A 17,663-nucleotide genomic window follows, 5' to 3' on the forward strand; every position below is an offset into this window, starting at 1 on the left:
GTGCAGGGGAACAGTGACTAGGGCTCCATGGCACTGGGACAGAAGGCATCAGGCTGGGAGGCCTGGGGGAAGAGCCCAGCCTGCTGCATCCCATAGTCCTGGTCAGCCCACTGGGCTCCCACAGTGGCTGAGACGCTGCTGCTGGGTGGTGAAACCGAGCACGTCCTCCATCCCTAGTCAGGAAGGCCACCTGTGCCCTGTGCCTCACTCAGGCCCCCTCTCCTGTCTGGAAGCTGAAGGAGAAGCTAAAGTGATAGAGAATAAAGGGGCAGAAAAAGGGGGTGCCAGCTCTGTCCTGGTTGGGACAGCACCTTCAGGAGCCCATAAACTCTTTCCTCTTCTCTTTTATTGTGGACCACTCAGAGGGTTTCTCCTCATGAGACTTCCTCTGACTCTGGTTTTCTTCTTATTTATCAATTAAAGAAGAAAGTGTTTAAAGCAGATACCAAATGTAGTTTTTCCACTGCTCTGTCCAACGTAGTTATCCTGCCAAGAAGCGATGAATGGGCCAGGAGTGGTGGTTCACACTGTAATCCTGGCACTTTGGGAGGCTGAGGCGGGAGGATCTCTTGAGCTTAAGAGTTCAAGACCAGCTAGGGCAACACAGCAAGACTCTGTCTCTACAAACATTTTTCAAACAAATTTTAAAAAGAAGCAATGACATTGCTGAAGATATAATCTAAATTCCATAGCCCAGTTTGTAAAAATTAAACATATCAACATTTCTTAGAGAAACATTGCATTATGATTACTTACAGAATAGTAAGATCAGGAGTGAAGATGGCTTTGCCATTCTTAGATTTTAAAAGTCATTCTTTGATTTTTTTAAAGTGAGATAAGGAAAAAAAAAAAAAGAAAATCTAACCATGCCAACATCTGGTTTTAAATTAGAAGAAATAATTCCATATTTTAAAATGTATTTTATTGGCTTTTCAAAAAACGTACAAAAGTCATACATAATTGCCATTACAATCTAAACAGCGTGAAATGTGTCTCAATATGAGGCCCACGGTCCCTGCTTTTCACCAGGAATCACCCGTACATCTTTTTCTCTAGAAATTATCTTAGAATTTAAAAACTCAAACAATGATATACACAATACTTGGGAACTTTACATTACAGATAGATAGACATCCATACACACACATTTGCATTACACAACTGCTTTACATTACAGATAGATGTCCATACACACACATTTGCATTACACAACTGCTTTACATTACAGATAGATAGACTTCCATACACACACATTCGCATATGCACACTCCAACCAAACGACTCCTGCACACACACAGAAGCATGAACAGTCACTGCACACGCGCTTCAGGGTGGGGCCACTTCCGTGCAGAGAATATCTAAGGGGCTGGGCACGCTGTTGTACCCAGAGCCATCTTCCCTGACGGACACTCAGTGTCTTCACTGCCACACTCCCAGCCACTCAGCTCGAGCCACCTGGTGTGATTCTTCTGCCCCAGCTCCGTTTCAGTGTCTGCAATAGTGGAATTGCCCCGGGAATTCTCCAAATTGAATCCTGACATCCAGGCCCTAGCCCTTACCCGTGACGTTGGGCTCTGGTGATGGGTCCAGAAATCAGGAAGTTTACAACTCCTGAGGGATTCTGAATGCAGCGCTGAGGGAGGTCCGTGGCCCCGATGAGCCTTCTCAGGGTGGGGTTCACTGGGAGCGGAGCAGCTGTCAGGGTGAGTGTAGCAGCAGGCTGTTCTTAGTGAGGCAGCGGGAACCTCCTCCCTTGTTGGGGCTAACCCCAGTGTTCACAGGCCTCCAGGTTTACCAGGGAGGACTAAGCCTTCATCCCAAGTGCCTTCTCCGAGGAAGCACAGGGCACCTGAGCCCTGCCACCTCCCCTCTGGCCCGAGGCCTCCGCCTGCACTTGCTGCCAACAGCCTCAAGATGCTGGCCTCCCCCAGCTCTCCTGCTGGCAGGCCACAGATCACACACATGCCTTTCCTCTGAAGACCCTAGTGGAGGCGCCCCCAAGCTCCCCCAGCAGCAGGATGGAGTTGTAGAGTGTCCTCCATTAGGCCCTGGGATGGAAAGAAGATTGTAATGGATATTCACGTTACAATGTTGCAACACTCTTTCCGAGGGGATAGAAACGTCATTGGCTCTGGCTGATTGTATGTGTTTGCACACCCTGAAGGCCTCATTTTAACTTGATCACCTCAGTAAAGACCCGATCTCCAAAGAAGGTCCCAATCTGAGGTATTAGAGTCTAGGCCTTCAACATAAGAAACGGAGTGGGTAGATTCAACTGGAAACACTGATTAACCTACTGTGTTCCAACAAATGAAGAAAACCAAGGCTCTTCTTCACTACCCCTGGAGAGCATGACTGGGGGGAAGGTGCAGAAAGCTGCCTCTCTAACAGCCCCACCCCCCACCACACCCCCACTCCCACCAGCGTCACGGCCCTGACCTAACACCACGTACCTCTGTCCTCGGCCTGGCACTGCCCGTGGTGCAGATACTCCTGGAAGGCATCACACAGGAAACACCATTCCCTAGATCCAGTCTGCATCTCAGGTCACTGACAAAGGTAACATGGGAGCAGCAACAACATGTTGCTTAGATCAAAATCCACAAAATGGTGAGGTTTGAAATGAAAAGCCACAGACCGACGGCAAGCAGGACTACCTTTCTCTACCCCTCCCTGTCTTCACACCTTCGCAATGTGGTCTTGCAGCTTCTCCCAGGAAGCAGCAGAGTCTCTTCCCTTGTGTCTGAGCTGCCCATAGAGCTTGGCCAGTAGAACGTGAGAGAAGCAGTCATGTGGGTACAGCAGGCCCAAGCCCAGTCTTCAAGGCCTCCCATGCAGTTACTCTCTCTCAGAACTCAGTACTACCGGGAAAACAAGCCCAGGCTGGCCTGCAGGAGGGTGAGAAACTGTAAGAAATACAGCTGGATCTGACCACTTGTTCCATTAATGTGAGCAAGCCCAATTCTACTCAGCCAACAACCCAACCCCATGGACAGCACACCTGCGTGAACCCAGCCAAGATCGACAGGGCCCATCACGACCACCAGATAACCAGCGAGGACGCAGATGCACAGGCAAAAAGAACTGGCTTTTGTTTCAGGTTTCGGGGTATTTTCTTATGCAGCAATAGCTAACTGATAGACCAAGCTCCGACAATTATGCCGCCTTTGTACCCATTGGAAGAAAGTATGTTTGGCAGAAGCCAGTGTTAGTATGGACCAGAAGTCTTCAGGGAAAAGTGCTGAGACTTATTTCCTGAGGTGTCTGAGTGACTGATCTTCTATGTGCAGCTTCAGCACTGGGGAAGAGTGAGGGGCCTCACTGCAAGAGATGCTATGGAATACCAATAGCAATAATAATAAAATAATAACAAATATTTAACTTATTATTGTTAGAAAAAAGATAATTATTGTATAATTAGATACATTATTACTATTTAACCTAAGTATTTCTGTGTTTACTAATAAAAGGAAAGGAGCTTATAAATGCCATATTGTGATTGTCATTGGTTTGCAATTTTCTTTTCTTCTTTTTACTAAAAACAGTCAAGTCTCAAAGTAAGGGAGGACAACAGAAACAAGAGTGCAGTCATGAACAGGATCTTCGTGTAAACGGTGGGCTGACGTGATCTGGTTACTGCCTTGGCATTTGAAGGACGTGTTTGGCCCGTGAAGGGAAGGACGCTAATCCTATTAGCACCGAGGAGCTGAGATGCTCAGGTTCAGTTAGAACTTGGCCAAAGGATCTTGTGGAAACACAGAGGGCTGGGACAAGTATTGCCAACCATTCCGGAGGCACAGTTCTTCCAGAGCCCTCTGATTTCTAAAGTTATACTGAGTCCAAATTCATAGTGAGTTCTACATTTTATATAATTCATTTAATATTTCTTCTTCAAAATATCTTTTTCTTGTGTTTTGCTATGTGACCTTCTCACATTGTCGGGGTACTGTGAGCACTGGGAGACAGTGTGGTGCCTCACTACTTTTGGCCTATAAATCATCTTATTGTGGAGGGGCCAAGAGCAGGGCTGGGGAAGAGTAAGTATATGAGGCCTGAGCGCTGTGCCCCTACGGTGGGTCAGCAGACCTGCTTGACCTTCCTGGGGCTTGGTTTTCTCAACTGTAACCTGCAAAGAAGGACTAGAGCCACCCATAGGCCTCCAAGCTGGAAAGTTATTTGACATCATTGTGTCTGTGTTTTAATGACACTGTGTTCTCATAATTTGTATAAAGTAATAAAGAACGACTCTAATCTTTCAGAAAAGAATATGAACTACAAAAATTTTGCACACAATCATTGTAATTTTTTCCACTAAAGACAAGTGTTGATGCACAATACAATGCTACCTTCTTTGAAACCTGACTAGTTTCAGCTGTGTGTGAGATGAGGAAGGAACAAAATTACAGACTAAACAGAATCTTTGTAGGGCACAAACACATCCAATTCTTCTCTGTTTCGGTTGTATGGATGGTGGTTTTACATACAAGGTAATGTGCCCACTTGCACTGCTTTAGTTTAAAGTTTATGCAATTTAGAAAAGGGTTATGACAAAGTTTGATCCTTTTAATCTAAAATGCCATTTGTTTCCACATGAGAAAGGGCCCTGGCTCCTTTCATTGTGAAAGGGCACTGGGCATGGGAGAGCATGCAGCCGTTAGAAGAAACTCTCTCTCAGATCCTTTGCTAAGCACTTTGTTTTTATTTTTAATTTAATTTTTATTCTCTATTGAAACGTCTACTTGATATTCAAAATGACCTAAGTAATCAGAACCCCTGTCTGAAAGGAAACAAGTGCTAACTGTGAATGGTCTAAATAATTTACAGCAAAATTTTTCTGTGAAGGGCCAGATGGTAAATAGTTTAGGCTTTGCAGGGCACACAGTCTCTGTTGCAGTGACTTAACTCTGCCATCGTGAAAGCATTCACAGACGATCTGCAAACAAATAAAACTTTATTTACAAAATGAGTCAGCTGGCCAGATTTGATCTTAGGCAGTAGAGAGTTTTCTGACCCTGGATGTAAACAAATGACGACAAAACTGCTTTCCTAAACTTTGACCTCAAAGTTAAGAGTGCTAAGTTCTTGAAGGGCTGCAAAGTGAAGTAGTTTGAGGCTGGCGGTTTGTTTTGACTCTTCCAATATTTGTTCTCAGGGTTACTTTGCTGGGACACCTTTAAATTGAAGGGACTCCATATACATATTTAGATTTCCATTTTACCTTTAAAAATTAGGCAGGTCTGGTCCCCAATACTGTATGGCACCAACCCATGCGCTGGCCACTCAGTGCCAGGAGTCCCTTTTAAGGCAGACACGTGTGCTCCAGTTTGCCCCTCCCTCTCCATCCCTCCCTGAGACGGACAGGCAGCTGCGAGTTACTGCCACCACGTTAGATGGCCCGTCTTAAACTCGGGCCACTCGTGTGTTTTGCATCTCAGCTCCCACTCTGGCCTCTATAGCCTGGACTCAACCACCCCTCTTTGTTACCTGGAGACATTCATACTGCAGGATGAGCGCTGAAATCCGTGCACCGCTAGAGGAACTGGGAAACACTAGTCATTTTAAAGAATGTTGTTTCTTTCTTCACAATGAAAAGAGACTCATTTAGCACTGTTCTGGTCTTACTGTTTTTAAGCACACCCTAAGAGTGAATCCTTTTATATCAGCCATTCTTCTTTTTTTCCATCTGTTTGAACTTACAGAAGAGGGCCCCTAGGTATCTCCATGTGATAGACTCGAAAAAATCTCACTCCCTTTCATGTTACACTGGACACAATTAGAAGTACGTAGAGATCCCCATTTATCAAGCGTGCAATGTACTCAGGACAAGGGAAATTCTGCCGGCAGATTTTGGAGACTTCCAGGCACTGCCCAACCCCCCTTCAAGGTAAGTGTAAGCTCCCTGAGGTGTGAGCTGAGGCAGACACTTGTTAGGCATTGGCAGAGAGGAAGGGTGGCAGGTGTTTTAAGGTCCCTCCCAATGCCAGGCTTTATGTAAAAAATATTTGCACTTTGAAGAATGGTTTCAAATAAATGAATAAGAGAGGGAGTGTGTGTTGCTATGGAATGAGGATGCCCATACACAGCCAGGCGGTTCTACTGCCCCTACCTGGGGTCTGGGGCTTCAGGACAGCCCTAGCAGGGTGCCTGCTGGGAGCTCTCCCTGGGTGCCCACAGACTCGCGACAGGCTGGGCAAAGAAAGCCAGAGCCCAAGACACCATTTCCCCCATTCATCCCCCTCTCCAAAGTGTGCAAAAGAGGCAATGTCAAGCTAAGCTGGCTGTGAAGGACACTGGAACCAAACAAAGGGCAGCTGAAGGCCCAGGATCCACATAAGGTGTGTGATGGGAAAGCAGCCACGGACGGGGAGCGCCACACACACACACGTGTGCAAACATGCACTCCCACGCGCGCAGTCCTACTGAGAGGTGACAGCGTGCTGGCAGTCCTCAGAGCCCTCACTTGCTCTCGGCACCTCCCCTGCCTGGGCTCCCACTTTGGCGGCATTTGAGGAGCCCTTCAGCTCCCCACTGCACTGTGGGAGCCCCTTTCTGGACTGGCCAAGGCTGGAGCCCACTCCCTCAGCTTGCAGGGAGGTGTAGAGGGAGAGGCACGAGCGGGAACCTGGGCTGCGTGCAGCGCTTGCGGGCCAGCTGGAGTTCCGGGTGGGCGTGGGCTTGGCGGGCCCCGCAGTCAGAGCAGCCGGCCAGCCCTGCTGGCCCCGGGCAATGAGGGACTTAGCACCTGGGCCAGTGGCTGCGGAGGGTGTACTGGGCCCCCAGCAGTGCCAGCCCACCGGTGCTGCGCTCGATTTCTCGCCGAGCCTTAGCTGCCTTCCCGCGGGGCAGGGCTCGGGACCTGCAGCCCGCCATGCCTGAGCCTCCCACCCACTCCATGGGCTCCTGTGCGGCCCGAGCCTCCCCGACGAGCACCACCCCCTGCTCCACGGCGCCCAGTCCCATCGACCAGCCAAGGGCTGAGGAATGCGAGCGCACGGCACAGGACTGGCAGGCAGCTCCACCTGCAGCCACGGTGCGGGGATCCACTAGGTGAAGCCAGCTGGGCTCCTGAGTCTGGTGGGGACGTGAAGAGTCTTTATGTCTAGCTCAGGGATTGTAAATACACCAATCAGCACCCTGTGTTTAGCTCAGGGTTTGTGAGTGCACCAATCGATACTCTGTATCTAGCTGCTCTGGTGGGGCCTTGGAGAACCTGTGTGTGGAAACTCTGTGTATCTAACTAATCTGATGGGGACGTGGAGAACCTTTGTATCTAGCTCAGGGATTGTAAACGCACCAATCAGCACCCTGACAAAACAGGCCACTCGGCTCTACCAATCAGCAGGATGTCGCTAGGGCCAGATAAGAGAATAAAAGCAGGCTGCCCCAGCCAGCAGTGGCAACCGGCTCAGGTCCCCTTCCATGCTGTGGAAGCTTTGTTCTTTTGCTTTTTGCAATAAATCTTGCTACTGCTCACTCTTTGGGTCCACTCTGCTTTTATGAGCTGTAACACTCACCGTGAAGATCTGCAGCTTCACTCCTGAGCCCAGCGAGACCACGAGCCCACCGGGAAGAACGAACAACTCTAGACGCTCTGCCTTAAGAGCTGTAACACTCACCGCCAAGGTCTGCAGCTTCACTCCTGAGCCAGCGAGACCACGAACCCACCAGAAGGAAGAAACTCCGAACACATCTGAACATCAGAAGTAACAAAGTAACATCAGCTGTACCCACTCACCGCGAGGGTCCGCGGCTTCATTCTTGAAGTCAGTGAGACCAAGAACCCACCAATTCCAGACACACTATGGGCTCACAGCGTGTACTCGCGCACACGCAGTCAGATGTGGATGTACACCCGCACACACCCAGGCACATGTACACCCGCGCGCTCACACACCCCATCCAGCTACAGCAGAATTCTGGCCAGGCTGTTGACCGCACACCTGCTGCCTCCTTGGCCACCCCGTCCACACAGTAGCCCGATCGACCCCCGTGGCGGCCGAGACCCAGGCCCATCCGCAGCCCTGAGACCTCCCTAGGGATTGCACCCAGCAGCCAGTCACCGGCATCCGCGGCCTGGCCAGTTGAGGGTGGCCGTGACCACGGGGCCAGGAGCGCCGCCACATCTCGGGGCAAATGGCGCGGGGGAAGAGTTTCCTCCTCAGCCTCCCCGTCTCCGATCACTCCGCAAACTCCAGAGCTAGGCACACGCCTTTAAAGGCAGGTCCGCGGCTCTCCCACGTCCTGGCGCCCGGTTTTCCGCACCCAGTGTCCCCACAGCTGTGCCGGGGCACAGAGGCGCGGCCAGACCGCACTCCGCGGGCTGCAGGTGTCCCGGCCTCTGGCGGCGCCGGTGCGGCCCGGAGGTGGGAGCCCGCGGAGCCACTGCAGTAGCTGGAGTCCCGCCGAGTCCCCAGCCCCAAGGCAGGGCAGGAGCGCGCACCGGCCGGAGGTCCATGCTGAGCATCGCCCGCGCCGGTGCCCGGCAGCCTCTCCAACTGTGTGGTCCCCGCGCGGGCAGAGAGGCACGGACTGCAGGCCGTGGGCAGCTCCATCTTCCCGCGTCCTCCTCCTCTGGCGCTGCCCGCTGTCTCCCGCCTTCCCTCTGCTCCCCGCTCGCCTCCGCCTCAGCGCCCCGCTGACCTCGCCTCCTCCCCTCTGCTCTTTGTCCCTGCACTCTCCCCTCCTGGGTCCTCTGACCCCCCCGCCCTCACCTCCTCCCCTCCTCTCTCCCTTGCCCGCCCCGCGCTCTCCCACCGCTCCCACCGCCCCCGCCGCCGCGGCTGCCACTCCGCCCCCCGCGCCGCACGGAGCTTCAGTAATAACCCCGGCGCGGCGGCGGAGTCGCTGTGGGGAATCCTCCCGCGCTCTGCCTGGGTCGGGTCCTCCCTGCCCGCTCGCACGCTGCCGGCCGGGGACCCTCCGGTGGCCCCTAGCCCCTCGGAGCGCTCCTGGATGAAGCCCCGCGCGCGCGGATGGCGGGGCTTGGCGGCGCTGTGGATGCTGCTGGCGCAGGTGGCCGAGCAGGTGAGTGCCGGGCGCTCCCACCAGCGCGGAAACCGCGGGTCCGGACAGCTGGAGGCGAGTCCCCCGCGGCTCCTCTCCCGCGGACCCCGCCGTCTCACCGCGATGTCGCCGCTGTTTTCCGCAGGCACCTGCGTGCGCCATGGGACCCGCAGCGGCAGCGCCTGGGAGCCCGAGCGTCCCGCGTCCTCCTCCACCCGCGGAGCGGCCGGGCTGGATGGAAAAGGGCGGTAAGTCCGTGAGGTGGGGGCTTCTAATCCTTGCCATTTAGCAGCTCGTAATCTCCGTGCCGCTGGTTTATTAGGTGCTGTGAATGTTCATGACTCTGTGGAACCCTACTTTTAAGATGCTGTTGTGAACTTTTTTTTTTTTAACTGTATGAGCGAGCCCCGATGAGTGGATTTCCACCAATATTTACATTTTATTCCCTGGCAAAACTGTTTGCCAGAGTTATTGATATAACATTAGGAAAAAGGTGAGGAAGTTCATTTTATTTTATTCTAAAGAGCTTAGGAAGAATCTAAAGCTATTAATGTATGCATCAAAGCCGTCATAAAGAGCAAATTACTTTCTTTTCCGTCCCCTCCTACATCCTCGGATCCTCCTTCCCGTCCCCAACCTTTCCTCCTTCTCCTCCTTTATACATTAAAATATTTCTCTATCGTTGCTTATTCTCAGTGAAGGAGATAAAAGAAGCGCTTAGCATCTCAATACCAAAGTTAATGCTCCAACAATCAGGGCGTACTTCAAACATAATAGTGCCTGAAATGGCTAATCAGCTGATTGTGACACCATCAGCAACGTTCATATCCTGGGCCACAATTTGACATGAGGGCAAGTCTTATTCTTTTTCAATGCATGCTTTTACTTCTGCCACTTACAAGTGACATTTGGAAATTTGCTGTCTTATGGAAAGGGATCTCCGTGTCTTCATACTGCATCAGGTAAATGAGAACGCAGGTGTGTCGCACTGGTTGCTAGGTGGTTTTTTAACCTGAACCCATCCAATGACAGTTAATAAATATTATTTTGCATTGTTACCAACAATAAATTGCCGTATCAAATGTTAATATTAATTGACTTTTATAGGAAGAACTAGGTTTCATTCTCTCAATGTATTTCCAGAAGATCTAGAAAATTAAAGTTAACAATTCAGAATTTCTCAGTATAGTTATTTCAATTTGATAAAATAACATAAAGGCAAGCACTTAATATATGCATTAACTTTTGAAATTATTCCCTGCCAAATGAGAATACAAATAGTATATAAGGTGACCGGTATCAGATTGACGCTCACCGTAGTACCTTTTTGAGAACCACCAGGGGGCGCTAGGTGCAAATGATATAAAATGTTAAAAAAATTGTCAGTGAATTTACAAGAGAAAGTTAATTATCTGTCCATTTACAGACTATCTTCTTGTGGTTGTCCTTGTCCTTTTTAGGGTTTTGCTTACAATACTAAAAGTTAATTCTTACAATTTTAAAGGTTAATTCTAATTCACCTTTTTAAGTAAGATTTTTGTAAAAAAAATTCTAGTTCCCTAAAATCATGAAAATTCCAGAGGGACTCAGGAGATTTCCACAACAGTTTATGGCATTTATGAAGTTTTATTTAAGATAAAGCACATTATAGACACAGAAGAAAGAAGAAGAAAAGCCAGGGCTTCGTGCCTAAGTGTGCTTTTCTCCTGAAGTGATTCAATCTGCTTCAGCATCCTCTCTGGGAGTGGGGTGCCAGTGTGCTGCTCTGAACACCTGGCACCACAGTTGTTGTCACAACGTATCGTCTCCATGACAACCACTTATCTGGCTTGGTAAGAACCTGAAGGGGAAGAGGCAAACCCTTCTTAGTGAAGTTCTAGCCCAGTGGACACAGCACACACCCTCCTCCCCTACCTTCTATGCACTTTAGCTCCTTAATTATAAATGGCTAATGTGTGAGTCTGGACATCCACAACAAGCTTTTATGCCACCAGAGAAAAGATCCTCCTCAACAGTGTTGCCTGTTTCCCTCTGACCTGGAGCAGAAGAGCTAGAAGACACTTGGTGACTGCTGGGGTCAACTTACTGTTGCCTGTCTAGGTATCCATTAGACAAGTTGGTTCTGAAATAACTAATTGTAGCCATACATTTTGTTTAAAGTAGCGCATGACTCAAACTATTATTGCAAATCATTCTTGGTGGCTGAAGTAATTACAAAATAGCAAAGAGAACAAAGCTGGAGGTGTCACACACTACCTACCTGACTTCAAACTATGCTACAAGGCTACAGTAACCAAAAAAGCACGGTACTGGTACCAAAACAGATATATAGATCAATAGAACAGAACAGAGACCTCAGAAATAACACCACGCATCTACAACCACCTGATCTTTGGCACATCTGACAAAAACAAGCAATGGGGAAAGGATTCCCTATTTAATAAATGGTGCTGGGAAAGCTGGCTAGCCATATGAAGAAAACCGAAACTGGACCCTTCCTTACACCTTATACAGAATCTAACTCAAGGTGGATTAACTATTTAAATGTTAAAACCTAAAACCAAAAGCAATTGCAACAAAGCCAAAACTGACAAATAAGATCTAATTAAACTAAAGAGCTTCTGCACAGCAAAAGAAACTATCATCAGAGTGAACAGGCAACCTAGAGAATGAGAGAAAATGGTTGTAATCTATCCATCTGACAATGGGCTAATATCCAGAATCTACAAGCAACTTAAACAAATTTAGAAGAAAAAAACAACCCCATCAAAAAATGGGTGAAGTATATGAACAGACAATTTTCAAAAGAAGACATTTATGCGGCCAACAAACATATGAAAAAAAGCTCATCATCATTGGTCATTAGAGAAATGCAAATCCAAACAACAACGAGATACCATCTCACGCCATTTAGAATGGCAATCTTTAAAAAGTCAGAAAACAACAGATTCTGGAGAGGATGTGGAGAAATAGGAACACTTTTACACAGTTGGTGGGAGTGTAAATTAGTTCAACCATTGTGGAAGACAGTGTGGCGATTCCTCAAGGATCTAGAACAAGAAATACCATTTGACCCAGCAATCCCATTACTGGGTATATACCCAGAGAATTATAAATCATTCTACTATTAAGACACATGCACACATATGTTTAGTGAAGCACTATTCACAATAGCAAAGACTTGGAACCAACCCAAATGCCCGTCAATGAGAGACTGGATAAAGAAAATGTGGCACATATACACCATGGAATTCTATGCAGCCATAAAAAAAGAATGAGTTCATGTCATTTGCAGGGACATGGATGAAGCTGGAAACCATCGTTCTCAGCAAACTAACACAGGAACAGAAAACCAAACACTACATGTTCTCACTCATAAGTGGGAGTTGAACACTGAGAACATATGGGCACAGGGAAAGGAACATCACACACCGGGCTTGTTGGGGGGTGAGGGGCAAGGGGAGGGATAGCATTAGAAATACCTAATGTAGATGGCAGGTTGATGGGTGCAGCAAACCACCATGATACATGTATACCTATGTAACAAACCTGTACGTTCTACACATGTATCCCAGAACTTAAATTATAACAAAAAAAAATCAATGGTCACATGCTCACTAGTGAACATAATAACAATGCAGAGAATATAAAATAGAATTGTGCTAGTTTCTCTTCCTACCCCCCTCTGCCTTTACTATTTGCCTTCTGCATTTTGTCCAGATAATCTACAAGAATTTACTTATTGCCCTGTGTTCCTTACAGGCTACACTTTTTTTCCTTTAAAAGGTCACTTTGGCTTCAGAGCTTACAACGTACTTTGAAAGCTCATTGTATGATCAACTTTGCCTCATGTGGTGAAATAATATTTTAGATTTCATTCTTTTAGAGTATATTTTTACAAGCTTTAAGGTATTCCTTTCTATAGCTTTACGGTAATTTAGTTACCAATTATCCGTTGTTGATTATTGTTTAAAATTTTACCTCATTACAAATAATACTTCCATGAAAATATTTACATAAACTTTTTAAAATTCGTCTGGGATTATTTCCTCAGGGTGATTTCCCAGGTCAAAGTATTTTGCAACTCATTGCCAAAGCCAATTTTAGGAGGGTAGTGTCATTTTTCTTTCCTGATATCAGCAGCGTTTGAAAGAGGTGGCCGGTGGTGGACTGATTTTTTGTTAATGGGATTGATTTCTATTTAGAAGGCTATACATCTCCTGCCACCTGCCCCACCCTTCTGTCTCTGTTTTCTGGATTCTCCTTCCCTGCTATCCTCTTAGGGTGCTCGTGAACATTCCTCTGCTCTTAGAGAGTTACAGGCTCTGTCTTTGAGTCTGGAGCAAGCTGCAGTCAGGTGCCATCTAAGCAGCCAACTGTGGAAAGAGTGGGAAGGGTGGAGCCCGTGGGAGATGCTCCTGTTGGGTGGGCGAGGCGTGGAGCTCTGGCCGTCTCCCCCAGCCTTTTGGAATTGAGCTCTCCCAAAACAACCGGGGCCTCACGGGAGCCTTGCAGGGCTTCTTGGAGTTCAGTTTGCCTGAACGCTGAGATTATGAGCCTACCACTTATATATATGAGTTTTTAGATAGGACAAACTTTTCCTCTTGCAAGATTATTGTTTGAAGTCTTTCAAATACGTCTTTCCCATTTATGAAAGAAATACTGTATTAATGAAGACACCAAATCACTGTGAGAATAATTAAAATACATACATTTACAGTGAAATTAATTATATTAAAAACGTTGCAATACTCAAAGCTCATCATTTCATAATTATTTCACTATATTTGATAATAATCTAGGCTCTTGAGGCCACTGGCCTCTTTTGCATCTGTATGGTAGAAACACCACACATTGGGGGCTGCTGCGTATCTCTGTGCACTGAATATTCAGTGACGGCACAGCAGTCATTGAAATCAGCCATGAGGGGAAGATTTACACCAGGGAAATTGGCAAATGCCAAAATCCAGGTCGTTCTTCTCCAGACAGCGGGTTGTTGAATGTTTATTACCATAGCATTGTGTTTATGTAAACGTGGCTTACCAGTAGTTATTTTGCATGATAAATATTATATGTGCCCCCAGTAAAGGACGAATATTGTCTCTCTTCAAAATAAAGGTCATAAGAATATGACTTATTTCATCTGAGAATAATTTGATGTCTTAAAGAGTAATCACCTTTTTATAGACAATAAAATGTGCTAACCTGCCACTGCTTGGAACAAGCCATCTTGCTTTCTGTCATCCTTCCCCTGACTCAGCTACGGTGGTAGGAGCTGGTGGGAGGTGAGGAGCACGCCCCTGAGTGGCTGGGAGGGCAGATGACAGCTGTTAACATCACCGCATCACTGTTGGAGAATTTCCTGGCTTGGTAATAGCACATGATGGGGCCCTTGTTACAATTTTTTTCTTTAAACTGTGATGTTCCATATTGCACACTTTGAATTCAGTATGGGTAGGTGTTGCATTTTTCTTCATCATTTTTGACTGGGTGGAAAGGTCATGTGGTAAAATAATATTATATCTTAAGACTTCCTGATTCTTCTCGGTATTCCGAAATGACTCAGCCTCTCCTCACTCTTTTGATTTCAGAATATGACCTGGTCTCTGCCTATGAGGTTGACCACAGGGGCGATTACGTGTCCCATGAAATCATGCACCATCAGCGGCGGAGAAGAGCAGTGGCCGTGTCCGAGGTTGAGTCTCTTCACCTTCGGCTGAAAGGCTCCAGGCACGACTTCCACATGGATCTGAGGACTTCCAGCAGCCTAGTGGCTCCTGGCTTTATTGTGCAGACGTTGGGAAAGACAGGCACGAAGTCTGTGCAGACTTTACCGCCAGAGGACTTCTGTTTCTATCAAGGCTCTTTGCGATCACACAGAAACTCCTCAGTGGCCCTTTCAACCTGCCAAGGCTTGGTGAGTACGGCGCAAGCCCCAGGTAGGGAGGCGAGGTTGGTGATGGTGGAAAGGAGAGCGTAACCAGGACTTTCCCTCGATGTCACATAGATGTTCTTCTAGTACTGCAGCGCAGATTAAGCAGGAGGAATATTGCCAAGTAAAACTTTTCCAAAAAACATTGCGTGCCTCCTCTGGCCTATTTGGAAACAGTGTGCACACCCACCCTGCTGCTGCTGTTCTAGAATTATTGTGGAAGAGCACTTCAGCTTGAAACTTGTGTATAAGAACCTCTGGCCAAATCTGAATTCTTTAGCTTCTTAGGGGATGTTTTTACTCTAACTTACAGCTTCTAACTGACAGAAACTGGAGAAATGTCTTCATTTTGAATAAAACAACACTATTCAAGAGATTGGCCATGAGGATTATTTGATCAGATATTTGAAAGACTTTGAATACTGTACATCTTTCATTCTGATGATGATAATCTGCTTACACATTAGGGCATTCATCCATGGCAGGGCATTGCTGGTCTTCCTGGACTGATGAATCCAGGGGTGCATTCCCCATGTCCTGCATGTCGGGTTTGGAATGGCACATCACTTCGATGCTTCTGGTGCTGCAATTTACAGGGACTCTAGAGTGAGGGGCTTATGGCCGAGCTAAGAATCTACCTGCATCCCTCAGGCCTACCCAAGTCAAAATCTCAATGGCTTGCTTTTTACTTTTCTTAAAATATTTTCATATATTTAGGGAGAAAAATCTTTGGAGATTCTTAGATTCTTGGCAGCAAATGAATTGCTCAGGTGCAGAGGAGCGAAGTGTGACTTAGACAGCAGAGCGAAAATGTGTGGTCAACAGTTCAAGGTCTTGAGGATGTTAAAGGTTTGGCCAACAGGTCTGGGACATTTATTGCTTCTCTAGAAAAAGCTTTCAGTGTGTCTTAAATTTCATTCCCTCTTTGAGGAGAGGGAATTCAGACCCCACATCTCATAAAGATTTTGTGTGTGTGAATTTTGGATGCTGAATTCATAACCAATTTCTTAAAATACTAAATATATGCAAATGCTAAATCCTGTAAAAAAAGTTTTTTTAGATGTTAACATTCTGCTTTTTAGAGAAATTTGATATGAGTTGATCTCATTGCTATTTCACTTGTAAGAAGTTTTTGGGTTGAGTTGCCAGGGATAGGGTGGTGGTTATTTGGCGCTCTTGTTAAGCATGAAGACAATGGGGCTGATTTCTTCCACACTCTCCCAAGAAAAATAAGTCTTCCTTAACGGACTAGAACTCTTCATGAAATGCACAAAATGAAGATGCATCTTCCTTGGTTTTCTTTCACAAGGGCTTAAGCCAGAAATGGAAGCCATCTGTGTGGCAGCGAGGTGTGCCTTGCCCTTTACACTTGGGTAATTTTGGATTTGGTTGTGGAAATTGGTGAGGTGCTTCTTGCTAACCCAGCAGGGATGCAAGCTCCCTGAGGCCCCTGGGTTTCCCTGAGCCAGGGAGGCTGAGCTGTGCCCTGGAATCTGTTCCCTGAATTGAGATGCTTTGCAGTAGCTTGAAATTTCTAGCTCTTTTTGAGCTTGATCAGAGTTAACAGGAAAAGTTAACAGTAAAGTAAGTGTATAATTATAATGAAAGATAAAGAAATTATAAATAACAGAAAAAAATGCTTCTCTGGATAATAAACAGTGGTATCTGATACTGTAGCTGCTGGAAGAGAAATTTATATGTCTTCTTCATTAATCTTCCAAATACTTGTAGTCCAGCTTTACTGATATTTTGTCCATAGATGGTCACTACAAATGAGACCTCAACCAGACTTAAGAGTGTGAGGCTTAGTGTTTTCGTCATAAGACAGGACAAATCAAAGGCATTTGAAAGAGCCCTGTTCTTATTTAGGTATCTTTGCAGAGCCCAGGGGCCATCACTTTGAAAAGAAGATCTCTTCTAGCAGGAAATGCTCTATATTCCATTCTATCTGTTTAATTTGTAGGATAAGAATATTACTTTCAAGTGTAAAAATATATTGCTTAATTATTACATAATATCTTGTATCATTTAATTAGAGAAAATGGTTTACAGCTGTGAGACAATGCAATTTCCAAACTGGTACATAGTTTTTCACCCTGGTTCTGAGATTCTGCATTTGGAAGGATTTTGCTGTTGTCCACTAATGATTGGTTTGAGGAATAGTGTGAAAGTGAATCATTGAGGTGTTGTCCTATTTATAGTAAACAAATATTCATAAAGAAGAAAGGAAAAACTAAACAAACATAATACATTAAATCTCATGTTCACAGTGACAATTTGAGTACTGAATGACCTTGAGAACTATGTACGGCTGCAGCCCAGCAGACCTGGGCCCCAGGAGTTTATTGTCTAATGAGAGAGGCAGGACACAGGCAAGTCCCTTACGGGGGAGGAAACAGGGACAGACGTGGGAGCCAGAAGGACCCAGAGGAGGATGCCTCTGCGTGCCTTGCTGGTAGGTGGAGAGTGTCAGGGTAGGATTTTAGAGACTGTCCAGAAACCAAGTCCAAGCCCTGTCCTCATAGTAAAGTTAGAACGTGATGCCCATAAGTGAAGGAGTAACAAGCAGTCCTGGAGAAGACTGCTGGCATCTGCCAAGCTCACAGATCTTGTAACACTACCTATAAATGTTAAGAGCTTAACATTTGCATATTAAACCCAAGTATAATATATTCAATGGGATCTGTAAACCCTAAAATTATTTCTAGAGTTTACCCTGGTATTGCCA

At 46.5% G+C, this 17,663-nt stretch overlaps 1 protein-coding gene and 1 long non-coding RNA gene across 6 annotated transcripts in view; one reads left to right on the forward strand and one right to left on the reverse strand.

The window, feature by feature from the left end:
* Positions 1-909: 909 nt before the first annotated feature.
* On the reverse strand, positions 910-8,637 carry LOC104006331 (uncharacterized). Of its 2 annotated transcripts, XR_001717436.4 has the most exons (4): positions 8,441-8,637; positions 2,686-2,888; positions 2,454-2,550; positions 910-2,048 (listed from the first exon to the last, which is right to left on the reverse strand). It is a non-coding gene; the product is annotated as an uncharacterized LOC104006331 (long non-coding RNA). The 2 variants fall into 2 exon arrangements; XR_680005.5 differs by lacking the exon at positions 8,441-8,637 and having other exon boundaries at positions 2,686-8,432.
* A 93-nt stretch (positions 8,638-8,730) lies between these two features.
* The window catches only part of ADAMTS16 (ADAM metallopeptidase with thrombospondin type 1 motif 16), a 181,674-nt gene continuing 172,741 nt past the window's right edge, over positions 8,731-17,663 (forward strand). For all 4 annotated transcript variants that reach the window (XM_016952922.4, XM_016952921.4, XM_016952923.4 and 1 more), the window contains exons 1-3: positions 8,731-9,024; positions 9,149-9,251; positions 14,595-14,920. In XM_016952922.4, the coding sequence (XP_016808411.1) occupies positions 8,953-9,024; positions 9,149-9,251; positions 14,595-14,920 (501 nt within the window). In that variant the 5' untranslated portion in view covers positions 8,731-8,952. The remainder of the gene's footprint in view (positions 9,025-9,148; positions 9,252-14,594; positions 14,921-17,663) is intronic.

This window comes from Pan troglodytes, chromosome 4 (assembly GCF_028858775.2).
Source record: "Pan troglodytes isolate AG18354 chromosome 4, NHGRI_mPanTro3-v2.0_pri, whole genome shotgun sequence".
Taxonomy (NCBI): domain Eukaryota; kingdom Metazoa; phylum Chordata; class Mammalia; order Primates; family Hominidae; genus Pan; species Pan troglodytes.